Source organism: Anas acuta, chromosome 21 (genome assembly GCF_963932015.1).
Source record: "Anas acuta chromosome 21, bAnaAcu1.1, whole genome shotgun sequence".
Lineage (NCBI taxonomy): Eukaryota > Metazoa > Chordata > Aves > Anseriformes > Anatidae > Anas > Anas acuta.
This window is the reverse complement of record NC_088999.1, coordinates 8,067,164-8,094,658: the sequence shown is the minus strand read 5'-3', so window position 1 is coordinate 8,094,658 and position 27,495 is coordinate 8,067,164. Positions and strand designations below refer to the sequence as shown.

General features: G+C 43.6%; 2 protein-coding genes and 1 long non-coding RNA gene across 8 annotated transcripts; 1 reads left to right on the top strand and 2 right to left on the bottom strand.

The window, feature by feature from the left end:
- Positions 1 to 211: 211 nt before the first annotated feature.
- Positions 212 to 13,094, bottom strand: NIPAL3 (NIPA like domain containing 3). Of its 2 annotated transcripts, none has more exons than XM_068657490.1 (12): positions 12,943 to 13,094; positions 12,044 to 12,449; positions 10,135 to 10,203; positions 9,865 to 10,036; positions 9,696 to 9,755; positions 8,856 to 8,977; positions 8,008 to 8,104; positions 7,637 to 7,772; positions 6,896 to 6,984; positions 5,624 to 5,687; positions 4,459 to 4,553; positions 212 to 3,800 (listed from the first exon to the last, which is right to left on the bottom strand). In XM_068657490.1, the coding sequence occupies exons 2-12, from the start codon at positions 12,140 to 12,142 to the stop codon at positions 3,601 to 3,603; spliced, it is 1,203 nt and encodes a 400-aa protein (XP_068513591.1). In that variant the 5' UTR covers positions 12,143 to 12,449; positions 12,943 to 13,094; the 3' UTR covers positions 212 to 3,600. The 2 variants fall into 2 exon arrangements, with proteins under 2 accessions (XP_068513591.1, XP_068513590.1); XM_068657489.1 differs by having other exon boundaries at positions 8,856 to 9,001; positions 12,943 to 13,093.
- A 124-nt stretch (positions 13,095 to 13,218) lies between these two features.
- Positions 13,219 to 25,853, top strand: STPG1 (sperm tail PG-rich repeat containing 1). Of its 5 annotated transcripts, none has more exons than XM_068657492.1 (8): positions 13,219 to 13,312; positions 14,124 to 14,227; positions 16,401 to 16,502; positions 17,280 to 17,453; positions 20,138 to 20,249; positions 20,945 to 21,110; positions 22,556 to 22,746; positions 22,838 to 23,873. In XM_068657492.1, the coding sequence occupies exons 1-8, from the start codon at positions 13,285 to 13,287 to the stop codon at positions 22,885 to 22,887; spliced, it is 927 nt and encodes a 308-aa protein (XP_068513593.1). In that variant the 5' UTR covers positions 13,219 to 13,284; the 3' UTR covers positions 22,888 to 23,873. The 5 variants fall into 5 exon arrangements, with proteins under 5 accessions (XP_068513593.1, XP_068513596.1, XP_068513597.1 ...); XM_068657491.1 differs by lacking the exon at positions 22,838 to 23,873 and adding an exon at positions 25,582 to 25,853 and having other exon boundaries at positions 13,220 to 13,312; XM_068657495.1 differs by lacking the exons at positions 17,280 to 17,453; positions 22,838 to 23,873 and adding an exon at positions 25,582 to 25,853.
- LOC137842889 (uncharacterized) lies at positions 13,842 to 27,478 on the bottom strand. Its single transcript, XR_011089268.1, has 3 exons — positions 27,303 to 27,478; positions 15,171 to 15,236; positions 13,842 to 15,094 (listed from the first exon to the last, which is right to left on the bottom strand). It is a non-coding gene; the product is annotated as an uncharacterized lncRNA (long non-coding RNA).
- Between the last annotated feature and the right edge of the window lie 17 nt (positions 27,479 to 27,495).

The following is a 27,495-nucleotide window of genomic DNA, read 5'->3' as shown; positions in this document are numbered from 1 at the left end:
TTAGAGTCATGTAAATTTGCAAGCCTTAGTAGTGCTGCAGCCCCAAAGATCAGTTGTAGCAACCTGCATTTTAATTTTTTTTTTATTTTTTTTTAAAAAAGATGGTACTTTGGATGAACATAGTACCTAGGGTTACAAGCTATTACTGTCTTAACTTTCCTTTACTTACAAACTCATGAAAGCTATAGCAAGAACACTTAGCAGACCAGAATTCTATAGATTTCATAAAGATCTTTTATTAATTTTCCATTTCCAAAGTTCTCACCAAAAAGACAAAATTAAATAGACATGCAACATTGCTTATGAAAAATTAAGCAGTCATCCTAGCTTTACAGTGTTGGACCATAAGATTTATATATACTTTTTAATGTGAACAAGAGAACATCATAAGCAGATCATTTTGTACATTCAGCCAACATTGGAGTTGTAATCCACAGCATAAAGTTATATGCAAGATATGCAGTGAGAACAAAGTAAGTGCTCTGGTGCATTGAAAAGCCACACAGTGTAAAGGCAATAGATGTCAGTTCACATTTGATAAGGAAACTAGGAGAGCGAGCAAGGAGATATTCTCCCAGATTAGTAAAGGGGACAGTCAGCTGATTTCTGTGCTCACTTTTTCAGCTTTTGAGTTTTGAAAAAATGCTGCATATTTGGAAATCTAAGCACACTCCGCTGTTTACAGTGCCCTGCCTCTCTCAGGATCAGTTCTTGATAAACTGAAGCTTTGACATACACATGTTCAAGTGTGCTTTACACCAACTGATCACTTTTCATGCTGCAAGAATAATTAGCATGTGATATGGGCTCCTCTCCTTTAAATCTTCACATGTAGTTTAGCTGTGTTTGCTGCAATCCTGGGCACCATTGTCACCTCAACCCTACAAATACTCTGTTAGAAGTATAGATCTGAGGGTACAAATAGCATCCTAGGAACTCCTACTCATGCCTGCTCAGCAACAGAGCAGCTGTAAAACTGTGCTGGAGAGCAGAAAGTAAGTTCTTCTGAAAGCTTGGAGAATGAGCAAGAAAGGGAGAATATATAAACAATAAAACCCACAAAATCTAAAATTCAAGTATTGAACATAGGCAGCAAGCAGGGGCGAGGTACGCCCTGGCAGTCCTAGCTCCACGCTTACAGTGGCTAACAGACTGGCAAGAATGCAGCTCTCACAACATCAGTGCACCACTGAGGCCGACAGCCCAAGGAACACCTCAGGCTCTGCTGATGTGGCACAGCTGAATGATCTGAAATATTATGATTTACGTGCTCTACAAATAAACTTCACCTCCTTTGAAATCTTTTGTCAGAAAGCTTCGAAAAGCAAGCCTCGCTGAATGTAAAGGTAACTGTCACTATCAGGTAGAATTTCAGGTAGAATTACTGAAACACGCACAAACCAAACAAATGAGACGTGATTACGTAAAACGCAGTAGCAGGGCTCTTGCCTGCAGAGACTGTGAAAGGAAAGAAACAAAGTACCACGGCAGTTTAAAAGTTAAGGTTCTGCCCCCTCACCCAGAGCCTCTGACTGAAAGGTGAGAGAAAGGGAAAGCCTGTATACTTGTACCCTGCCCAGCCAGACTCCGCTGTACTACTGGTTGTAATTAATGAACAGAAGCGGCATGTAAATTCACAAAATCGATTACCGGGGATATAGAGCCAAAGGTAGAAAATCAGTGTCACTGCAACTTCAACGAGATTAATGTACTGGTAATATTAGCCCATTAACATTGTTATCTTACTTAAGCACACAAAGTATTGTGGGCAAAAGAAAAGCTGATCTTTCTTTAGTTTTCGTAAGCTGTGGTGTATGTGATGCCACTGATAAGATTTAAATTGTCAGATATACCAAGCTGGTGAGGAAACTTCACATACAGACATGTACGGCCACTAAGCAACTGCTCTTCGCAGAGGAAGGTGGTGGTGTTTGTTTTAAGCTGCACAAAAACAACAAAGCAGTCTCAAGTATTTCCAAATTAAATTGGTATTCATAGCTGGCAAGGCAAACATGCAAAAGAATAGTTCTGTTGTCATCTACAACAGCAGGAATTGGGAATAGCTATATACAAGTCAGTGGAGCTCTTGGGAATTTTTGGTAGTAGGAACAGAACCTGGCCATGAGTCAATTTAAAAAAAATAAAATAAAAGAAATGCAGAAAGCCACTGTTGCAAGCCCAACATCCTTCCAAGCCCTTTGGAACCAGAGTAAGCACTTAAAAATGCACAAAACACATTCACTATTCATTTCAAATTAAGCCTTCTAAGGTCATTTGGAGATGCTCTTATATGTGTACAGTCCAGGATACACCAAGCAGACTTAAAATTCTGTTTCCAAGTAAAACAACTGCTCTTAGAGAAATGAGGGTATCAAAACATCAAAGTAACTTGCATATGCCAGTAAACCTATGTACTTTGTCCCCTTCACTTGATACGATTCTATGATTCTAAGTTCCCCCCCCTTGTGTCTATTCTCCCTTTGTATCAGTTTACAGCCTTCTCTTGGCAGCTGGAAAGATAAATATTGTGAGTACACAATGCTTCATTATTCTTTCAGTACTGAGTGCTGGACTCTGTATGCTTCTTTCTTCCTCCCAGGTCACTCACAGTATTAGGCCAGTACCTTTCTTATTTTTTAGAAAAAAAGGGACACAAAAGGGCACCCCAACCTACAACACTTAAACTTAGCTTTTTAACACTGCCAAAGGAATGTTGCCTCTTTTAAGCATTTAAGATCACTAGACAAAATTGTAAATCCTGCCTCAACCACAGAGAAAATAAAAATAAAGAATTAGGACCTCTTCAAGAACTACAAAAATATACCCTTTAGTCAGGTTACTATTCTCTTTTCCTCCTTCTTGTACTTCACAATGTTCCTTCTGTACCATTTGATCCAAATTGAAGTTTTTGCTATGAAACCAGAAAACTGGCAAACAATCTTTGTTCTAAACTGCCATATAATCCAGTGGTGCTATAAAAATAATTAATGTGCTCAGTGCATATGTTCAATGGTAGCTAGAGAACAGTTATACCAGAAGTGCCCAAGAAGACAGAGTAAGTTCCACTATTCATGCTTGAAAGTGATTACATTCTATTGCCATGTTAAGGTAGTAGCTTGGTGGTTATGTTAGACACATGAGGATTTACAACTTCTAGAGAGAGACTGATGGTTTTCTGGAGAAGAGATTAAATCTTTCCCTCCTCTCACTGAGAGTAACTCCTGAAAATTTCTATTTGGAGATAAACTCTCTGCCAGCAGGGCTAAAAATTGCACGGTCACTCCTCTTCCCACAGCTCTGCATTTCTACAGCGTCTGTCATCCCATCGGTTTCATAAAGCCACGACACCACAGTCTGCATTTCACACTCCCAGATAGCAGCCTTGAATGGAGAACTGGGATTTTCTTCTTGCTAAGATGACCACTTTCAAATTCACAACTATAGAGAGCTGTTTATTTTAATAATCAGCCTTGAAAGTTAAGTTTGAGACAAGCTTTAAACTATACCAAGGTTGGTTTTACACTTGCTTATGTTTTAACAGGTAAATAAATAAAGGTCATACTTCTGATGATTCAAATCAGTTCCTTGAAGATCAGTCACTCACTCCTTTTTGCTGTGCTCCAGCACCCGGTAGGGTGGAGCAGAAACTCCTCTGGAACCATGTTGCTCCTGCACTATTGGCAACGTAGCTGGAGTATAAATTTCCGGCATGTTGTCATTGTTCTCTAGGGCACCATAGGAAAAGGAAGCTTTGAGGTCAGGCTGAACTGCAATCCCCTTATCATGCACGTTTTGCATGCCTGAAAAGTACAGAGACAGAATAAATGCTTAGGAACAGAAGTGGTGCATTCAATCTACACTATTAAATCTGCAAATTCTATGGTCTCGGAGTTAGCAATATATGTGGCTCATCAGCTCCCTGAGTGTTAAATGAAAGACAGTGTTCTTCTGCTTAGCTCTAAAACAACTAATGAAGAAATAATGCTCAAGTGAATGAGAGATGGCAGTCATTTATCAAATGCTGCATGTCTTTTACACAGATCACCAGAAAGACATTTAGCTGTTACTTCCTAAAAATAAGTTTCTGATCTTTCTGGCCTCTACCTCTTGCCACGTACCTCAGTCATCCCCAGTAATCGGTTCCCCCTGCTTGATGAGAACTGATTTTGAGCATTTGCTTGGGATTGGTTATCTTCCCAGACAGCAGCCACCTAGACAAGACTGTTCTGACACTATCCCTGGTGTCAGAGGACCCAGAAAAAGAGTACTGAAGAGGAACATCTCTTCTCTGCTTCATGAAAAACATGGATGTACCCCTCACATTGCACAATCAACCAAAGAGAATGAAAAAACATAAAACAAAACAGCTGCCTGATATATCAAGATGCTTGAGAAACTGAAGCTTGAATTTCCATTGTGAAGCCCAAGACCAAAGAGACAGCAATAAACCACTGTTACCTGGCATAGCATCCATTGATATGTAAGGTTCAAAGGGTACAGATTTCTTCCTATTTCTTGTGATCAGGAAGACACCTAGAAATGCTATGAGGCACCTGAGGAAAAAAAGACAAGTTCTAGTGAGACAACTGTGAAAAGGGAGAGGAGATAATGTTGCACGTTGATTTTTCTGAAGGCCTATCATATAGCACAGTAAAGAATTCAGAACCGAAAGAGAAAGGTCTATGAAGTCAGAATTACAGGGAACTCCCAGCAGAGTAACCTTCTTTGACAGTATTGAAATTCACCTAGCAATCACAGTTTCACTTCTATAAAAATGCTGAAAAAAGTTCATATTAATTAATTGATCTTAACTAAAAGTAGAAAGCAAGCATATCAAAATTTGATTTGCTTTCATGAAATTTCAGGATTTAACAGCCTGAACTTTCCAATATTTCCCAATTGGTAAACACACAAACAACTGCTGATTGATTTTTACAGTATGTTGACAGAGAATGGCACAGTTCATAATACTGAACTCCAAGATATTGTTTTTTTCCTGCACTAAACGGGAAGACATTTCAGACCATCCCCTGCTTATGGAAAGTTAATCACATCAAATGCTGTATACTAGGACTAAATGCTGAGTTACATAGCGAGTTTTACTGATTATATCTGCATTGTGTGAATGGCCACAACCTAAGAAACAGGGCTCCTGAAGTCCCATAATTCAATGAAGGCTCAGTGCAAAACCTGAAACAGATCCCTTACAGATGGTTGCTTCTAGTTATTTCACTGTTCTTTTAGATTCATAAGCTGCTTGACAGCATTCCAGCTCACCTTACATGGAATGGCTACATTTGGAGGAACAGGCCATATGCCTCAACATCCAGGCTGATCACCATTCAGTCAGTAAAAAGATTTAATAAGGGGCACAGACCTTTTACAGTTATGCATAACCTAGCATGACAGAATTCTTCTACAGCATGCACCATTACTCAGACAAGGCACTGACTCCATGGGCCGCTGTCTGCTCTTACCAGAGAAAGTGTATTCAGTTCATCCTCCTCTCCAGCAGGCCGTGCGTCTCACACACGTACATAAACACATGTAACTTTATAGTTTTTAGATTTATACATCTGAAGAAACACTTTTCAGTTTTCCATCAAGGAACCTTAAGACTTACCCAAGTGCAAACATGCATATATGGAGAACATCTTCGCCCGTGAAGTCCAAGTAGAAAGTTGCTCCTTGAAAAAGAAATAATTCATGCTTTTCTTCCCAGCTAACACGAGCGTTTAGTGCTGCATGACAAGCATTGGTCCCTCCAGAAATCAAGTCATTAAGATTACTATTTATGTTGTCAGCATCTTATTTGTTTATAGTCTTAAAATAGATTAATATGCCCTATTAATATTTCCACTTTAACAGAAGCTGTGTATGTACAAATCTTCACACAGCAACTAGTACAAGTTTTTCGGTATGGGGGTAGGGTAGGAAATAGCACTGGAACTACTGCAGGTCACTATGCAAATCAGCCTGAGTTCTCACCATATAGCAGTGGTTACCATATAAACATATTTCTGACATCTGAACAACAGACTGGATCTCTAACTCCAACAGGAACCCTTGGCCCCAGTCAAGTATACAAAGCCTAAAATTGTAAGATGGCAAGCATCCTTGGCACCCTGGATGTCACAAGGACAAGCAGCCCAGTACACACGTTCTAGCTGTTACTCTTTACAATTCTTATTGATGTAAAGTAAATAAGCTGATGAATCTGAGAGCAGCATATGGCTTCGAACACCCCAGGAAATAAACATTAGCTGAAGAGCAGGCCACAGTCTCTCACGACATTGAAGAAGCGCATTAAAAAGCGATGTGTAACTTAAGGGGGGGAGCTATTGCCCCTATACCCCTAGAAGAGAATTACTAGTTTATGTGGATGGTTCATCTGCTTGACTGCAATGAATGATTTCTCCAGTGTTTTTTTTCCTTCTAGTTTTGCTCATACATCTAGCTACTGAGGACAAGATATTTAAAAGGATATCTTTAGGTTTGAAGTCTAAGGGGGTTTAAAATGCTTATCTTTGTTCATAAAGGTGAAATTTTTCCTGTGTGGGCAAGGGCTGAAATTGGAATAATCTGTACAGCAAGAGAAGTGCCTATACAACTGTGTATCCTAAATACAAACAAGAAAAATCAGGAAGAGAACTGTAACACCTTTTTCCAGAGGAAACAAATACGTTTAACAAAAAGACAGAACTTAACACAGTCTAAATGGGTAATTCACATCTTGGGAGAGGAAAAAGAAATAAAGCCAGCTCCAGAAGAGAGATGACATGAAAATACAAGTCATCATCTTGTGAGTATTCACCTTCCTCAGCTGTGAGAATTATTTTCCAAAATCTCTTGCCCATCTTTTAGAAAGGACCAACACACTGTTTTGTGCAATTACCTGCTGTGATAGCTATTGTTGTGGACAGGATATAGCCGATGCTAGCAATCTGAGACGAGTCATACAGCTGTGAGGCTTGAGCTAAAAACCTGCAATACAATGACAGATGACAGGTTGACTTGGGACAGATACTCAAACTGTGTAGCAGTTACCACAGACTCATATAGTTCTCCTTTCTGGAAGCACCTTTCAAATCAATGGCAAGTAAGTTTATGAAACAGTGTTCTCAATAAACCGGCATCAGCATGCTTTGGAATTAATACAAATGATTGAGGAATAAACCTTCTAGCCATACTCACTAAAGGCAGTGAAATTACTGCCATTGACCTTGAGGCCAGAATGCCACCCAGATTTTGAATAGCTCCTTATCCTTGTTCCTACTGCTCCTACTTTTTAATGTTATCACAAGAACAGAGGGGAAAGAAACAACAGAGCACTGATTTTGGCCTGTGCAAAGATACTCTATTTGATTTGCCACCATTTCAATCATACCACTGTTTTGCAAATACTTTTCTGATGTATAAATTTGGGATCAAAACAACTTGGCCATGTCACTACATGGAAAAGCAAAGAAAAATGCTATCCCAGGCTCCTGTGACATGGGTTTGAGTACAGGTCATAGAAGAGACCAGGAATTCTTCCCGCTAAAATGTGATCAGCATTCTTTAAATGGATAACAAACATTAATTACTGACCCACTAAATCCAACAGTTATAGACAAAGAGAGGGTGAGCATCTTACGTTGCTTGAAAGACTGCTGTAGCAATCATGCACACCAACATAATATAAAATATTGGGTAGTCGAGCTGGAGGTTTCCTTGTATTGAGACAACAATCATGCCAGCCACAGCTTTCACGGTCACAACAGTCATGGAACCTGTGGATGTTTGCAAAAGACAAAGGTGACAATTCAACAATCATTTGCAAAGATCCTAAGCATCACTGTAAAATAGCTTTACCTAATTTGTAGCAAAGTTTCTGGAATAGAGTGATACATTTTATGACATTAATTAGGCCAATAAAATTCCTTACATGCTACAGATACATCACTTTACTGTAGATTAGTGTTTTAAGCCACAGTAGAAAGATATTTTAAGTCCATATCAACTTACCCAGCAAAGCCACAAGCAGGAGAATAACTACAATGTAGTTTGCATTTTTCTCCTTGTAAAAATACAGTAGCAGGCAGAATACGATGATCTCCAAAAGCTACAACAAAACAGAAGAGAGAACATTAGATATTGAGTAAATAGCATTGGCAGCAGATGGGATTCTGAGCCAGTCAAATATCAGAATCATACAACAGGACAAATCAAAGGAAAATGAGGATCTGACACAGTTCCATATCAAATTTAACATGACCATAGATTCTAACGAGACAAGATATTCAGTAGGTTTTTGCAGTACAGGAAACATGGGACATCTTTGACATTGCATTCTAGGTAAAGAAGCAGATCAAATAATCCTGATTTAATATTCACATCACAGATCCCAGCCTACTTTTTATTTTCCTACTTTCTTTAAATGACCCCTACAGCACTCATTTTATTTAACGGCCAAACTTATCTTTATTAAGGAGCAACAGATTGCACAATATTATCAATGAGACAATGATGACTCCAGAGGAAGTCAGCCTAGGAAAAGAACAGATGCAAGCACAATGTTTGGGCACCTCTAGAAAAACTGTTCTCAGCTGCCCTCAACACTGCTGTCACAGGCTGAGGCTGACAAATCAGGGAAAGAGCAAGCTATTTAAAATTTTTAAGTTAAAGATATTTAAATTCTAAGTTGTGCATGCAGGTGTCCACATGCGCTGTGGAAGTGACACTAGCAAAAGCTGAAAACGGTCCATTAGCAAATAAGAAACATTGCTAGTCCCCATAAATAAGAACACTTTAAACAAAACTCCCAAATCAGGCATACAGCAGAAAACTGTCCCACATGTTACGGGCCATCTTACCATATACAACAGAAATGGCCAGCTCACTAAATGCCTAGTGATATTTTCTCCCGTCATCTTCTCATGACTATTAGGTCCAAATGTTATCAGTAGATAAGTTCCAATAATTGCCAAACCACAGCCTACAAAGGATAAAACATAGCGCCCTTTGGCGACCAAAGGACAAAAAAAGGACAGTTAGAGGGTTAGTATGGATGCATGGAACTAACATCGCACATGCGCAGCAGCCATGACATCATGCATATTCCTTCAAATGACTCATTCCTCTGCCATTCATGCCCCACTTTCAAAACTTAGAAGTAAAAATAACCCTAAGCAATATGTGTGGTGTGAGTTGAGAAAAGAACTCATACCAGGACACCTGGTAGCATCTGTGAAACCAACAGAAGTTGTCAGATCTACATCTGGGGCTTGTCATGCCTGCCTACAGCCCATTTTTCAGGAAATAGCAGAATGAATGCCCCAGTTCTGCAAACAGCTGCACACATACAAAATTCATCTGATTCAGTTGTGTGTAAGCTATTACAGAGTCAAGGCCCCTGGCTCCAGCTTCAGCTCAGAGAACTGTGATTCTCAAATTTGCAAACAAACATGATTTCTATGTATTCTGAAAAAAACTATGAAACAGCAAGATAAGGTTCTGAAAGCCTGGCACCAGACATAAACAAAACACAAAAAAAATGAATTTTTAACAAACAGTGGATGAGATGACATTTTTTTTGAAGAGGTACTATAGTTAATGCAGACTTTTCCATCTCTCTGTGACTCTTAGGAGGCCATGCTATGTGCATGATAGCTTGTAAACAGAAGGGAAAAATTAAAAGGAACTGTGGAACTTACTCAAGAAATCCTTGGGCTTCCATTTTTCTTTAATAAATATGATTCCTATGATCGCACTGGCTATAGGAAAAAAAAAGAAAGAGAAACAGGATGATGTACATATTGACCCAGTCACCAGCAGTATCACAGTGCAACACACTCAGACATCAGTCATCTCCTTCTTCCTTACCTATAACAGACACTGCACTGAGAGGCACAATCAGTGAAAGAGGAGCAAAAGCGTAAGAGGAAAACACTCCCAGCTCTCCCAGCACCAGCAGAAACAGTCCACACCACCATGTCTTGGTTTTGAAGTAAGCTCGGGGGTCTTTGGAGCCTGCCAGCCGGATGTGGCTGTATTTCTAGAAAACAGAATAAAGGTACAGAAGCTTTGGCATGCTTGATGCTTTTTAATGCAGGATGCTTGAGGCAGGATCAATATTTGTTTCATGATACCCACCTGAAGGTTGAGTGCAATACTGATAACAAGATGCCCAAAAATAGCTAGTAATGCACCAATCAAGTTCTCCTGTAAAAAAGTAAATACACAGATATTAAATTTACCCACTGGACCTTGAAGAGAGTTCGGGCTTTTTGCACAATCTGGAAGAGAGAACACTTTAAAATCTGTTCCTAGATCAACTGTCAATAAATCATTGTTTATCTTCTCTACATGACCTAAGATAATTCAAGTAACTTCCTTGTGGCTCCGTTCCAAATCTATGAAACTTAAGTGAAAGATAACCCTTCCTCAACTAACACTTTATATGAGAGACAAATTAGCATGCATGTATTCACATTTTTGTGGTTTCTTAGAGGGAAAGGTCGAACTGCTAAACACAACAACCTGTTCACTCCTTCTTCCCTTCAAAAAATCTGTTTTTTAATATCTTTAGCAACACCCTTATGAAATCTGTTTTCATAAGGTTGGCCTGGCATTCAGCAGCATATGGATCAGGAACCTCTGCATTCTGTGGGTCACCTTTCAGTAACTATTTTGCTCTTCTCAACCTATACCACCTGCTGGTTTGGTGAGCAGTTCGGCCCATTTAATGGAGCAGTCAATTATCACAGATTTTATGCTGCTTTTTACATGAACCAGACACTCCAAATTAAAAGGTAACTACTAGCAACTCCTATTAAGTTCTTAGCACATTCCACATAAGCGTTACTAGCTCAGCAGTAATTTTCATAGTCCAGAGACAGAGCTTGAAATAAAAAATGTAAAGCAAGCTGAGTCACAAAGGAAATATACATTAGGAGCAAACAGAAGAGCATGAACTCAAGACAGGCCATTTAACACTTGTGCTCCTTCAACAACTGTCTAGATCTCATTAGATGTCACTAGCACTTTTCATCTCAGTGCAGGTCACCAAGACACAGTGGAGTACTACCTTTGATTGATTTGGGGTAACTGAGCTCACATTTGTATTCCTCTCTTAACTGTAAATTTACAGTTCTTGATTTTAACAATGACTTTAGAGTTTCAAGTTTGTATCAGTGAAACAAAAAGCTTTGTCAGGCTGTGAGAAAGTAAGATTCACCCAAGCAGTTTCATTCAAAAACACAAGATGCTTTCCCCACAAGACAGTAAAGTTGGCCCAAAAACATCACTGTGTGATCACAGAGAAAGCCACAGAAAATTCAGCATGGTTTCTGGGTTCAGTCTGGACGACCGCGAGGAGGAAGCCCTTTCAGCTGAGGCACTGTAAGTAGAGCAGTGTGACTGGCTTCTGGACCGAGAGCTTGCAAGCCTGCGAAAACCTCATGCCAGTCTGACTAATTTTTACAATGCATCTTGGCCTGTGTTCTCAAAGTACTTTTTATAGTGGAAAGAAAAAAAAAGGGGGGGGGGGAAGGAGGGAAAGCCCTTCTCGCAGGGATTTTCCAAGCACCTTCAGAATGATGGATTTGTAGGAGAGTGATTTGGGAACAGTTCCATTTACAGTTGGAGAATAAGGAGGAATTATTGCAACAGGTCCTACCTTGGCTACAGGCTCTGAGAGATCATGGGCTGAAATGTAAGCACTCAGATACTGCAGATGAGAACATCTGGTCTCAATCACTGATGTACAGAATAGTTTGAAGAGTTACCTAGCAAAATTTATTGCTCCTAACCCATTTTAGACAGCTATGTGATCTTTTAACTGCCAATCATTCTTTCTTCACTTTGTCTAGCTCTTTGAGACGTAGGATTTCTTTCTCCCACTGCTTATATACACAGTATATAATACGCTCAGGCCTGCAGGCATGGCTAAATACAAAGCCTGTGCACTTTCTGCAAAAAAAAAATAACCAAAATAAGTGGCATTATCAGCTTACTTGAATAGTTAAGGCCTTCTAGGGGTAGTCTGGGGTAGAAACCTGACCTTGTAAGAAAAGGAGTCTGTGTGTGGCTGCACAGAAACCGCTGCTGTGGCCAGTGGGAGTTGCTGAAGTTGCAGATTTGGACTGTTGCCTCCTTCCATTTTTGTTTACTGAAGTGTTTGGTTTTCAGCCTCTGAGATGCCAGAACTTCTCTTTAAAGAAGAAACTTGGACTCTGCTAGAACCATGTTATCTGGAACTTAGTACCAGTCCTTCTCATCCATCCCGCTTAGCGTGGACAAACGATTACATCCATGAGGCACAAACAAGCTCTCTGTAATCTATCTGTTGCTCTTCTTCCTCCACTGGGCTGCACTGAGATAGAATAGGCACTGCAGGCAGAGGTGGAGATGAACCAATATTTCCAGTGAGTTAGTGGGGGGTAACGTTATATTCCTCCAAGATGAGGCTGAATAAAGGAAAAAAAAGTAAATAAAAGAAGAATCAGGTCAAATGAACTCAACTGTCCAAGAGCTGCAGTGAAATGATGCTGATTCCACAGAAAACTCCCCGGAATCAAACTAACAGCTGCACACAGCAGCAGAGAAGGAGTTTCAATCCCTTCTCAGAGAGTCCCGTGCACAGCAGCTCGCAGAGCCGCCTGCTCACTGCAGCCCACGGGCTGCCTCAGCCCCAGGGGCGCGGTACCCGCCGGCATCTCAACGGGCTCCTCTCAGCAAGCCCCGGCCGTGCTCCGAGCCCCGCTCCTGGTGTCCCTGCTCCCCGCTGCTCGCTCAGCGCCCCGCCAGCACCGTGCCGGGCTCGGCCCGTGCGGCCGGACACCGGGCCCGAGGCAGGGCCGGCGGGGAGGAGGCCGCTCGGAGCCGGGGCAGGGCCGGGCCCTGCCGGGGAGGTGCCCGCGTTCCGCGGAGCCCCGGGCCGGGCCGTGCCCGCGCACTCACCTACTGCCTCCGCGGCCCCATTGCCCGGCCGCCTCGCCCCCACCTCCTGCCCGCGCCCGGCCCCCCCCAGGCCCCGAGGCGGCGGCGGGGGCGCTCCCGGTCCCGGCCGCCAGCGCCACCTTAAGGCGCGTGCGCGAGGGGCCGGCCCCGAGCCACCTTAAGCAGCCGCGCGGAGGGCGGTTCTGAGAGCTCGCCTGCCATTGGGTGCCTGCCGGAGGGCTCGAAGGAACAGGCCCGCCGATTGGAGGAGAGCTGGGCGGGCCGTTGTAACCGTGAGGGGAGGGGGGGGCGGGGGCTTCCCCTGCGCGGTGCCGGTGGCCGCGGGGCGGGGCCGGGTTCGCCATGGGCGGCCGCAGCGGCGGGGCTCGAGGTACAGTGAGGGGGGGGGGGCGCTGCCGAGGCACAGCGAGGCCCCGCTTCCCTCCTGGGGACGCCCGGGCCGGCACCGCGCCCTGCGCCTGGCTCCCGGCACGGCAACCGCCGCCAGGCCGCCACCGTCCCCCCGCCACCCGCCCTCTGTCCCGTCACCACCCGCCTCCAAGCCCGGAGCCCGCCCCGCGGCCCCATCGCCCTCCCTCAGGAGCCCGCACACAGTCACTGAGCTCCCGGCTCAGCACCGTGCACTCTGTCGCTGAGGCACTGCACACCGGTTGTCGCGGAGCCCCCGGTACCGTTCAGCTCCGCAGCGCAGCTCCGTGCGCGGCAGTAACCGCAGCGATCCCGAGGCGATGCAGTGCGGCCGGGCCTGGCCCCGTGCGGCACCACCGCCGTGCAGAGCGGGGCCGCTCGGGGGGCACCAGGCCCCAGCTCGGCCGCACCCCGCGTCCTTGGGCTCTGCCTGCGGGGTCTGACTCCGGAGGGGTCAGTGCCGTGAGGGGGGTGCTGGGTTACCTCAGTAAAGGAGGAAAATCTGCAAAAGGGATCAAACAGCACGGAGTCACCCGTCGAGTCCATTTATCAGCACTAGTGCTTCAACGTGTTTTGTTTTGTTTTGTTTTTTCTTCCCTTTTCTTTTTAAATAAACGCAGAAATGACAGCTGGTTTCTTGGCTTGTACACACCGTTGATGTTAGATGTGCCCTTAAGTTCTACATCCTATTTAAAAAGAAAACTGGTGTTGTAGTTACATTCCTCCTGTATCTTCATATTCAGAATTTTGTTACTATTGGCTGTTCCTTCTAGGTTTCCAGATTTCCTCCAGTCCTTATAAGCACCATGGTAAAGTAATCTCAGACTCAGAAAAGAATGGATTTAATTCTCAATCAAAGCGATTTCAGTATAACCAGGTGAGTAACAAAAATGTTTGAAGTTCATGTCCTCATAATAAAAAACTAAACACTAAACTGCAACTAAAAATATGGCAAATAAGCAACTAAGTCTAGATTACGGTTGTTAAATTTGTTTTTTAATCACAACTCATAACAGTATGAAGTAAATGGTAAAGCAGTGTTACTAATTTAAACCTTAAAATTACTCCACATACATCACCCTTGTCCTTACCATCTTCCTACATCTCTCCCACCCAGCTTTGTCCCTGGTCCCTTTTCCAGTCTTGAACCCTCATGGACACAAACATATATCTTGCACATATTGTGAAATTCAGGAGCAAATTTAAAGAAAGCAGTAGAGTTAACACTTGTATAATGGTAGGAGAATATGACCCCTTCTATCTTCGGACACTCTTCACCCTGATCCCTGATTTGTAGGAATTACATTGGTATATGTTATCTGGCCAGCAGAGGGAAGCAGAAAGATATGTTAAAACCATGCTGTTTTCCCAGCCTGCGCTGTGCAGGGTTTCTTTGCAAGTCTGGCCAACACTCAGAGGTGCCATGGGCCTCCTGGGCTTTCTGGATGCAGCTTTCAAGCTACATCCTCTGCTGGTGGAAAGAGGATGCCCATGGCCCCTGCTGACTGTTTCCTGTGGTCTGGTGACTATGTGGTAACACCAGAACTCTGAAAACTAAGTATATTCTGAATTTCTGAAGCTTTGGGTGCCAGGTATGTAAAGTAGGTAAATCTCGGAAGTATTCGTCTTCTTCCCTCTTTCTTCTTTTGCCTTTGGCATCTTCTCTTTCTTCTCCTTCCTTTGATCTCTTCCTCCTTGCTTGTCTCTCCCATCTCAGTGATATCAGGAACATATTATCTCGGGACTGAATAACAACAATCAAGGACGTAAAGGACAAAAGATGAGGGAAAATGATCAAGGTAGAGAAGTTGCTTAAATACCTTAAGTAGGCGCCATCAGTCTGTCTGGTCAGCTTCCAGGAGTTCCAGATGACCTGATGCTAAGTTCTGAGTAAAAGAGAAGAGGCAGAGTCTTAAGGTAGCTTCACAAAGCACTCCCTTCCCTTTGAGAATTTCCTGCTTGAAGGGCAGAGCAGGCAGGAAGCCAAACCACAAGCTATACAAGGGCTTGGCTGATTCTTTCTTAAGCTTTACCCTAGAGAAAAGTTACTGTGCTAGGTAGGGGAGGGGAAGCATTAGGTCGCTTAATACTAGGCCTTTTTGCAGTTACTGACTTATTTTCTTCCACCAGTGCTTGATTGTGTTCTCTTCAGCACAAGCCATTTTGGAGCACATTCCTTTAGCAGGGTAGTCAGGGATAAATGAAGTTTACCAGTACACGAAGTTTACCCACCTATAATGTAGGCAATGTAGAGAGCTTATTTGCTTCTTAGTACCTGACCTGGAATAATTACCAAGTGAGTTGACCCACTTTTGTAACTGTGCCAGTTTACCACTGTATTCACACAGCCCCACAGGTGCCTGAACACCGGAGTTTGGAAGGCATTTCTGGTGGATTTACCACACAGCTAAATCCTCCCTTATATTCACCAGAATATAGTTCAAAGTATTCAAAGGACACAGAGGTGTGCAGTCACTGTAGCAGGAGGTAAATTTCCAAGGGTGTGTAGATGTCTAATCTCCAATTACTTTCAACAACACTGACGTGGTGATGTGCATGCCAAACCAGAGCTAGATGCAGTGGATGGGAGAAGGGCTCTGTAGTTGGTTCCCTGACACGTGCTGTCCTGGAAGGTGCTAATCACGAACGTGCTGTCAGAGTAGTAACTCCCCTTTATGGGGCAGGGTTGAGCATGGGATTCCATCCAAGCCTCAGCAGGCTGGTCAGCAGGAGCAGCCAAGCCTGGGCAACACCAGGTAATTGAGCTTGCAGATGCAATTTTTTTTTTTATCATCTGCTTTGGAAACCCGCTGCACATTTAATAGCTGGTTCTAGCAAATTGAACCAAACTTGCTTCCCTCAGCACAACCGTCTTCTCCATGGAGCACAATTTGGAGAGCCTCAAGTATGTGGCAGAAAGATGAGGTACTGGGGAAAGGAGCTGTCCCATTAGCATCAGTATGAGCCTATGCCTGTATTTCATTGCCTTTGCCCCAAGAGAGAGGTGATCAATACAGCTTGGTCAATGTGTGTGGTACTTCTCTTGCTAGAGTGAAAATCCAGGCCCAGGATTCTATGATGTCACTCATCAGTCTCCAGAGATCAACAGCCCTTCGTTGTCAAAGAAAGGAACTGGATACTTTCCTTCACTGGTAAGAGGAAGCATTTGATTTCAGACTGATTTCCAAAGCTGCTAAAATCACATAGTCCCTCTGTAGTGACTTCAGTGGACTGTGGATCTGGTCTGTAAGCTACTTTGTTGCCTGTCTGCAGTGTCTATTTAGGGTTGTACTGGGGATGTTTCTAAAATCCAGCCAAGAAGGAAAATCATTTTTCACTGTCATCAGACAGAGTTATAATTAAAGTGGAAGTCCAACGGCTATTCTAAGCTGCTTTTTCATCTTTTGTTCTCTTTTAAATTCAGTTTCCATTGGGGCTGAATTTTTTTCTGCTCAGTCTCACCCAGAGGTGGTCCCTTTTCATCTTGCATGAACCTTTTCAAACCAAATTGGTAGAGCTGTTGTTAACTTACAAAAGTGTAAAGGAGGATACATACACACATGCTTTGTGGACTCATTGAGAGCGTTGTATCAGGCTACCTGAAATGCATAGTTAAAGTGAATAATTTCATGATCTGTTCTCTCTAACAAAAGACTTAAAAAAAAAGAAGTTTCTTTTGCCAGCTGATGAGCATCTGCCCCTCAAAAGAAGAAATCAGCAACGCTTATTACTTGAAAAAGTCATTCTCATTCCCATTTAATCTCACAGAACTTGCAACTGTGAGTGCTGTATACCAAAGTTTCTGCTATTTTAAAATGATAGAGGTGATCTGTCCTTAAAAATTACATTTGGTAAATCCAGGCCTCAGTCATTTCACAATTTCTTTTCAGCTCAGCTACTGACAATTTCCTTTCTCCCTCCCTTTCCAGGTTCCACGCACTGCACACAAGAAAATCTCCAGCTTTCCAGCTGCAAATGCCTATAACATCCTATCACATTTTCAGTCCAGACGAGACTTTAGCATGGGAAACTCCAGTGTGTTTCAACAACCTATTTCTAGGAAGACTGAGAAAATCCCTACTCCAGCCCCCAATCAATACCATGTAAGGAGATTTGGAAGGGAAGACAAGGCAGGCAGCAAGGCACAGCTAACTTAATGCTGGTGAAGTCAGTTTGATGTTCCAGGTGATGCTATGAAGTTCCAGAAAACACAGCAACTAGCTGTAACTGAGCTAGTTCAGGTACAGCTCTCAAGGTAGCTGTAACAGCCCAGAGCTTTGCATTAAACACTTATTCTGTGCCTGATGGCTCTGAGGTCTGTTCCACTGCACTCAGTATTTAAACGAATGAGCACGAACCTAGCTCAGGTATCTCTGCACGATCTGCTATCTCACCTCTGACCATGCTGCAGGTGTACCCCAAGGTGTTGTGAAATGAGCACACGTCAGGCAGTAACTTTTCAATACCAAGGAAGGAAAAATACATCCCTGACCCTGGGATGGTGGCAGCCTCTGCCCTCCTTGCAACATCACTGGCTTTGATACTGGAAGACCCCACCACGTCCCATGAGTTTTCATCCTAGAACTCTAGCCTCTGTTGGTTGGCTACAGGGAACTTCTGCCAAGAAGCTCAAGGCAGGTGAATTCTACATCTTTAACAGGTACTGGGTTTTGAGGTTCAACCTCAGAGCTGGGAATCAGGTTTGAGTATGCTGAACTAATGTAATTGGCTGTGCCCTTCCACTTGCTGTGGAGCTGTGCCAGTTTATATCAGCTGAGGACCTAGCCCTCAGGTTCAGTTCCTGAACCTCCTCCTGATTCACCCTTGTGTAAGTCACTTAACTGTTCCGTGCCTGATGCTCCCCACCCATGCCACAGTGACCAGGCTTCACTGGGGTGTTGCAAGCCTTAGTCCACAGGAATTCAGAGTGTGTTTTGAGATATGGAAGATGATAACAAAACACAAAGTGTTATTAACAACTGTCAGATAGTTTATAATAATACGCACTCAGCTAATGGACTTTTTTGTCCTTTCGGTGTTGTGCTGCTTTAGCCATATTTACTTTTTGATTTTGTTATTCTTTAGGGAGATTTTTTTTTTTTCTGCACAGAATGTCTACATTGCAGCCATTTCCTACTGAACTTTTCCCTTTCAAATCATATTTTGATGCAGGATACATCCACTGTGATTGAGGCAGAACATGTTGACTCTCCGTAACATTTGATGACATCGCATAGCTTTTTAAGGCAGAATGAACACGACACAATTTAATAAGCTTAATAAATTGCTACTCATCAGCTGAGACATCTTAACTGGCTGCATGCATGTTCTTGAAGCAATTCATGCTTTTATAAAGTAATTTGATACAGTTTAAACATCAGCAAAGGTGTCTTAAACAAACATGTCTTGCCTCACAATTTGGGTGTGCAAAGAGCACACGTACAGAGTTACTGAGACTCAGCTGACATGGAGTAATCATGTTCGCTCGTACAACCTATACACTAAGACTGTGAACTTTCTTATGATGACTCACTTCAGCTGAGTATCTGCCCCGGCATGTTCTAGGTTGATTAAACTAGTTTGCAGGCCATAATTATTTTCTATATCATAGTATAATGGATTCACATCATATTATTTTTAACATTGTAAGAATTTGCTTCTGGGAACGGCCTTCTTGAATTAATCACTGACTCATGATTTACTGTAGGAGATACTATCTAACCTACAAGAAGCAGAACAGGAAACTATCTATTTAAAAGATGGCAGTGTCTGATAATTTATGACTATAGACAAAGAGACATCTGAGAAGAAAAGAAGTCCAGATCCTGCTCTCTTTATGCAGCCACTGCTCTTAGGCAAAAAGGAACTTTTGTCTAAGAACTGGAGGATCTGTTTTTAAGGTGGTTACAGATGAAAATTGACAAATGTTCTGGGGAAAATGAGTGAGCAACAAGAAAACAATATCCTAAGTTGTCCTCAAAGCTATCTTCAGCTCTGTGACCAATTCTCTCTTTGAGTGTGAGCTCCTTAGGAGCTGTGAATTAAATGTGTTCCTTTGTATATTCTGTACAAGAGCTGCTGTGTGTACCTGGGCAGCGAGTGTGGCAAATAGCTGACTGCTCCACGAGAGCAGCATGACCTCCTCCCCCAGGGACTTTTGGCACCTCTGTCCAAGTTAATTAGCTTGGGGACTGCTAGCAGTAGAACTGCAGTGCTGCACACCAAGCTTGGTGCAAGCTGCTGGAAGGCACAACCACTCCAGCATTATCTGCAGGCTTGAATGAACTGAAGTGCAGATTCTTCAAGTCGTGCTTAGTTTAAGGCCACTAGCCCACACTGCAGTCCCAGCAGTGACAGCCACAGAGACAGCCCCTATTCACTGCAGCACTTTCCAGGGGCTGTCTTGCAGGTGGCCTTTGGTGTCTTGGCAGTGCCACCTCAAATTCTGGGCTGTCAGCAGCTTGAGCCAAACAAGACACTTAAAGCTGACATTGGAGAAGTCTGGAGATAGCAATTAAAGCCAAAAGCCACATTTTCTGCACGAGTTTCATGTCCTCAGTGTGTGTGTGTAAATGCAACCCTTACATGCTGGACTGTCACAGAGACCTACCTACAATTGGTAAGCACTCTGATATTTTGGTCCTAATTCCGCCTACAGTTGCATCATTAGAATCATTCACGATGGAGACAACTGGATTTTAAATGTGGGTTTTCCTTCGTTGGTAATTACCCACATGTTAGGTCAATTAAAGACATTCACAAGCCCTTTTTCTTTTTTCTGCAACAGACATCTACAGATTTCTGCAAGCAAAGCAACAATGTTTCTGCCCATGCAGTGTTTGTGTCGCGAACCACAAGAGGATTAAATTTGGAAAAAATTGGAAAATGGCCTTCTCCATGTATGTGAGCCTTGAGCTGGAAGAAAGATGTTGCTGGTGATTTTGGTTCTGTTCCGTCAGCGTGCAGAGCACCACTGCACATCAATTCAGGTCACTCTGAGCTTTTCAAGGCATATGAGATTTGAGCAGGTGTCAGAACACCAGTGTGCCTCCCTTCCAAGTGCTATGGCTTGATCTCATTGAGTCTCTGCTGAGACAACATTCCAGAAACCATCCTGACAGTTTTGAGTAGCCTTAAGGAATCACTAAAAACCCTGCAACTCTTGTGTAGATGCCAGAGGTTCCTGGAGAAGCCACATTAGTGTATAATGTACCAAGCTCCATGGTACTCTAGCTGCAAAAGAAGCCTACTCCTGGCCCATAGCCTGTTGAGGTTTAAGACCCAGAACATGAGGGCACATATCATGCAGTTATATCACGTGCAAGTTCTCCTCCTGTTTGATTCTTTAAAATTGCTAATGTCTCCATTTGTGCCTATGCTCAAGACAAAGTTTGGTGTTGCCTTATCAGTGTCCCTCGAAATAAGCTCTGCCCAGGATAGCACTTCTCAAATCCAGAATTGATTTCCCCACACAGTCCTGTTATACCGGTTCTTTTTCCTTCTGTTACATTCACTGACTGTTGCACTCTCATTTCTCAGCACCAGTGTTGCAGCCATGTTTGGTGTTTACATTTCTTTCCTGTTTGTTTTGTAGGTCACTACAACATCAATGATTCCTTCACCAAGGTGTCTCCCAAGGGTATAACATCTTGCTTCAAGTCAAAGACCTCCCACCTGACAAGGACAGACAGAATTACTGCAGAGCCCACAATCTATCAGCCATATAAACCCACCAGGGAAGCAAAGAAAACTCCTTTCAAGTAAGTCCAGCTCTGGAAGACATGCTACTTCCATGCAACATCTGAAACAAGGTCAGACAGCAGAGTGATCCCACAGTATCCCACTATATCACCCGGTCCAATTTGGCCAGTTATTGCCACAGATTTACAGGAACTAGCTCAGAGATGGAAGTGTTACAGAGCATTGCCTTGAAGGGGAGTGTGGGCTGATAACATCCTGGAGCAGTGTATCAGAGGTACCTTTATCATATGATCTCTCAGACATTTACAAACAGTAATTAAATACTGCACCACCCTTATGATGTAGGGGTAATATCTTACCCCCATTTTACAGAGCAAGAAGCCAAAGCACACATGACCTGGAAAAGGTTCCTTCAGCTCTTGTAGCCCAGGCAGGGATTTTAAGCACGAGGCTTTGCTTCTTTTGCATTGCCAGTGCCTAAACTCACCCCCAGAGTAACACTAGGCATAAAGGGTCAAATCCAGGAACCACTGAGCAGGAACACTGAGGGTTGCTCACAGCAGTACAGCATCTCAGACAACCTACGGGGTAAATCGTGGGCATTTTGCTACCCCCTGCTATGGTGGGAAGTAGGGCTGAAAGGAGGCTTAATAAAACTCTCAAGTACTTCCTTCAAGTCAGAACTGCTGTTCCCACCTATCCCATCCTACCACTTGTTTCAAAGGGATTAAAGGCATGAAAGGAAACTCCTTCCCCTTCATATCCTTATGAGAAGGCAAATAAATCTGCCTATCAGCAAATTGTTCAAGTAAATTTATTGTCACCATGCAGTGACTTTGCCTGGCCTAAGATTAAGATCAACAATAAATTCCTGACCATGGAAAAGAATGAGAACATGAGAAGGCCCACAGCACTCCTTACTCAACAGGTGTATCTACTACATCTCTCAGCAGCTGTATCTTTTAGCAGGGGTTTTATATAAAGAGTGGGAAGCTGTAGGCTGAGAGGGAAGCAATGCCAAGTGGCATTTGATAAGGACAGAGGGCTAGAGGGAAGGGCAAATTAAATATGAGGAGAGAAGATTGCCAGTCTGTAACATCAGAAGACACAAAAACACTTCACACCCAGCTGCTGGGGTTAGAGCCTGCGCCCTCTCCTGTTTCAATCAGTGGGAGAGAATGGGAGGAACTCCCAGTTGGAGTTACTTGGCATTGTTGCTTTGCCTTCAGTGCTGGCTTACTCTGGAGCAGCTAGGTCTCTGCAGAAGCTGGACCAGTGACAAGTCCTTGTATTTCACAGTAAATAAAGCAGGCTGACTATAGCATTGAAATTGGACTTTTTTTTTTTTTTTTTTTTTTCCTCCTAGATAATTCCCCAGAGGTTTTGGTTTAGGAGGATTAAGCACTGACCTCTCCTGGGTACCTGGCAGAAACAACAGCTTTTATTTCGTGACAAAACTCCACCACTATGGGACGAGCTTCTTAAGCCTCTTCTCTCTTGACAGACAGAAATTCTGCTTGACACTCTGTGCTCCAGCAATCCCACCTTGTAAAGATCCACCTTTTCCTGGACCTGGGCAGTACAACCTCGTGGATTATGGAGGATCTCTAAAGCAGAATTGCTCAAGTGCTGTGTTTGTCTCAAACACGGAGCGATGGATGGGGGGTGGATCACAGGAAGGGTTCCCCGGACCAGGTAAAAATAAGAATTATTCTGAAGTACTTCTCACTGCTAGAGATGTGAGGCTTACAGATGTGACTAAACAGCACTATTGCCCATTCAACAGGAAGGAAACAAAGCACAGAAATTGGAGAGCCCACCTTCAAAGGCATGTAGACACTTGAAGACACACGCCATTTCTGAAAGGCATTTTACTCAGTAGCACGTGTCACATAGGATCTTTTGGATATTGTGACCGTAGGTTTATGATGACCACCAAGCAGCTAAATCCTTTTTAGATCAGAGCATAGTGTCCCCTGCTACCTTTCGCTGGTCTAGTATTGAAAATCTGGGCTAAATTGATCTCTGTTGCACAATAGCAACGTGGCCAAAGCAGGACTGGAGTCCTGACTACCAGCGCTATAACCAACTTGCTGTTCCATATTTTACAATATTATTTTTTAAAGGCAAGATAGAAAAATTCACGTTTTCAAAGTAAAGGCCATTAAAATATCACCAGCTGTCTGTCAGTGTATTTGACAAACAGGTTCTGTGACTTACAGTGCGTGTGTAAAACTACCACATAATCTCATAATTCTGGCTGTTGGTGCAACACACATTTCACCTGCAACACTTTTCTGTTCAACTGGGAGAGAAGAGCACTTGGAACAGGAGAACAGGAAAGAAACAACATCCTCTTAAGATAGAGAAAGCCTCCATGCCCCATCTAGAGAGTAACGTTATGCAGCACCTCAGCACAGTGTCTTTAGTTTTATAACCCTCCGGCTGTTCTGTCCTCAGAAGGATTTGCCAGAATTTTCCTGATCTAAACTTGAGTAAAACAAGAAAAGAAACGTGCCCAGTAGCTTGTAATCAGGAAACATATGGTGAAGGGGTAGGAGGGACACACTGCCATTGAGGAATGGGTTAAACACGCCAGGCTGACATCCAGCAACATGCATGGGCACAATTGCCACCAGTCTGTCCAGCCAGGACTGGTGGGCCCTGCCTCACCCCTGCCAGCAGTGCTTGCAGTGGGAGCTGTTCCTCAATGGCAAAGGGACAGCTTGCACCAGGAAGCATGCCCAAATTTTGACCCTCTGCCATTAGCGATGATAAAGGAGGCAGATACAGGGACGAATCCTGCTGCAGTCTCCTTGTGCAGAGCAGTTCTTTCATATACAGGCAGGGAGCTAGTCACGGGGCGGAGGTGGAGCTCAGCTCAGCCCTGGTGGAACGTATCCGTTGGCTGATTGTTTCTAGGCATGAATAGCATTAATTTTTTTTTTTCAGTTAAGACTCATACTTCTTGCCCTTTTTATTTCTTCTAAGATTCTGAAGTTCTTCTAGGTGGTTACCAAAGGACTGGAAAAGCAGTCAATAGCAATACTGCTGTTACTTCTGACGTATGAACGTTCCTAGATACAGAATTTGTACCATCCACAGAGAGCAAGAGAACATGCTGGTTGCATTAGTCTCTCCAGGGCCCTTGAGGCAGCACAAACTGGGGTAATGGGCTTTACTGGAGCTCCATCCAGATCATATCCCAGACTTGCAAGGTACTGTGTCAACATGCCAGCTCCCTGAGAGCTGTTCTGCTGACTAAGCTAGGACAAGATCCCCAGCCAGAGTAAATTAGTCTGTCTCAGTTAAAGGTACAGAGCTAGGCCAGTTTATTTACGCTGAAAATCTGGCCCAAAATTACTGAGGATGGTTACCAAGTTAATTAAAGAGGGAGAGAATGTACTACAAATACCTTCTGCAGATGGTGAAGAAATGCCATCTGTCATTTTCATCAGTCCTTCATGCCAAATTGATTAGAAACCTATGCAATACCATGTTAGTGCATGAAAAGAACAAGGATACACCATCATCACATAACCATGCATGCAGTCTTCTCTTTGTTGTTAGGAAAAAACAAACAAACACCACAAGAACAACAACAAAACACACACAGATCTCCTTTCTATCCCAGTCTGAAAAGTGGGGAAGAAAATTCCACAGGATCAAAACTCCAAGTCATGAGATTAGAGGTGACTTAAGCCCTTCCCCACAAGAACACACAGTACGTACAGAAATATTCAGCACTAGACCACAAGGAATAGAACTAAATCAGCTGGTAGCTGATAAAAAGCAACAACTTTAATAAAGGCTGGTTATTCACCAGTTGTTGATGCCTGGGCTTCTTTGGAGCTCAGTGTTTCAGGAAATCTGGGTAGTCCCTTACATAGGAGTCACAGGTAAATTTACAGTCAAGACAACCTTCAACATACTAAAGCTACCCCAAAGTCTATGTACACCAAATGTTAGCACAAAATTTTAATTCTATGGCCAGAGACACTTTACAGAAGATACCAGGACATTCACACAGGCTGAGGATTTTAGTACCTTTCTCATAAATCAGTAATTTTATAGAAATACAAGGAATTTTTCAGGAAAAATGTGAAAAAGCAGAGTGGAGGGGACCCCTCAGTGACTTCATTAAAGCTTTCCACATTGTGAAACAGATGCAAACAGTTTCAGTTTCCTGTGTCTTTGATCCTTTCCGATATCCAACACAGTGCCAGGGAATCTCCAAACGTGATGTGTGGGTGTTTTAACAAAACACAGGATGCTGTTTTGCCCTTCATAGCAATGGAGAATCACACCACACACCAAGATCCTCAGCTGCTTGGTTGATGATGCAAGGAATGAATAAGCATGAATAAAGACATAGAAACCGGGTGTTATTTGTACAGCTGAACAGCAGAGCCCTCCACCCAGCACTGTGGATACCAGAGCTCTTGCAAAATTCAGCTCACACACTGCTATGTTTCTCTCTCTCTCTCTCTATTTTTTTTTTTTCTCATTAATGCATATCTGTCTTTGCAGGTGCTTATTCACCCAGAGCACTTGGGAAGTATTCCTTCATCTACAACTATGATCAGAAGTGGGTCCCAGTGCTGTGAGCAGCGGAACCCAGACACCAGAGCAAAGCTCCTCAAACAGGACTTCTTTCAAACTCTGCAAAGTGCATGCTAACTCACAGTGCTGTCCTCAGCCTGCCGCGGTTGGCTCGCTGATAGTCCAGCAGCTAATTGGTGGTACTTCATGCTGTATAATGGAAGATATTAGCTAAAGCTGACATAAAAGCTTCCAATTTCCTTTGTGTTGAATAATTACTACAATTATTGGGAGTTGCAGAAAAACTCCTCTTGGTGCTATCATCTGATAAACCAAAAAATAGGTGGTGGAAACTGACCATGCCCATAGGAGACATCGCCCTGGCTGGAGAGTCCTTTATTATTGGGGTTGAAATATGTGAGAAAGGGGAATGTGGGCAAATCCTACACCTCTGCTGCGTGCTTGCTCAGGGGATGGACACTTGGGTTTGCCAGCACCAGGCCTTGGTGCAGCTGAAGCACAGTGCCTGCACAGAACGCAGAGCCCAGCGTGGGTGTGCACGCACGTGTGCATAGACACTCTCTGCTGCACACCTGCCAGGTACATTTTACAAGCCAGTCAAGAGTCAGCACAAACCAGCTGCTGACTGTCCAGAGCAGATACTGCTCCAGAGGAAGCTTCTCTCATTTGTCAGTGTAAGGCCTTTGCAAAACACAAGTGGGTTCATACTTTCACACGACCTTTGCTCACTCAGAGGTGAATCGCCTTCATCACTCGTATCTTAATCTTCAAAAGGAACTGGTGGGCTCCGGGCAAAGAGTCAAGAATGCTTTCACATATTTGGGAGCTCTGCTTTACGCAACCTCTACAGCAACTCGCCTTTGCTGGAAGGGATGAACGATACTAAGCCAGTCAGCAAAACACCCACCCTCAGCAGTGGTGGCAGGGGGCGGTGACTGTACCTGCGCTGACGTTGGCATGAATCAACCAGCACTCCCCGCACACGGTGGAGTTACTGTGATTTAAAACCCAGCAAATTCAGGCTAACTCAGGACCTGCACAGGAAGAATTACCCAGTCCTTTGCCTCCTTCTCCTGAGCAGAAAGGGAAGTCATTTGAATGGTGCAGACAAGCTTAGCACCAGCCACGGCAGTTCTCACACTGCAGAACTTAGGAGGGATTTGTCTCTGGGAGTGCTGTATGTTCCCTCTCCCACAAGCAGCCACAAACCTGTGTTCTTCCCTCAGCAGCCAGCACTTACCCATGGGTCAGGCAGTGCCCACCCGCACTCCCCAGGACCAGCCCTGTGCAGACAGCAGCGGCAGGGTGCCCAGCACCAGGAGTCCTGCTGCAGAGATCCCCCTGAGGAGAGCAGAGCTGAGTCCCTGGGCCTGCCTGATGTGTCAGGATGATGAAGGCACCTGTCGGTTTCACAGCCACCTTTACTAAGCACTGGGGAGCTCTCGGTGTGCCTGTTTTTAACTTGAGCTGAAATTCTGCTATAGTAAGACTGTAGGCCCAGACCTGCAGAACTAACACTGAATCAGAGAAATCCTGTTGAAGAAGGAGTTTATGATATGAAGATGAAGGAGTGTAGAGTGCCAGAAGAGATCGTCAAAGGTTGATAAGCCTTCAGACTTATCTGAGTCTCATCTAAGAGGCCCTCCTCATAATGATAACAACAATTAAGTAATCAAAAATTCACCAACCTGACATATTTCAACATTTCAAAATCCCCTTCACAGTGGGAGTAGAGCTTCTCTCTCGTCTGGTTATAGGACTCACATTCATTTCACTTTGATATAGACAGGAAAAGCAGAGGATTGAAGCAGATAAAGAAAGAGGAAAGTCCACAGATCTCAACCATCACAGGATTCATGGGAAAATGGAGGACTCCCCCTT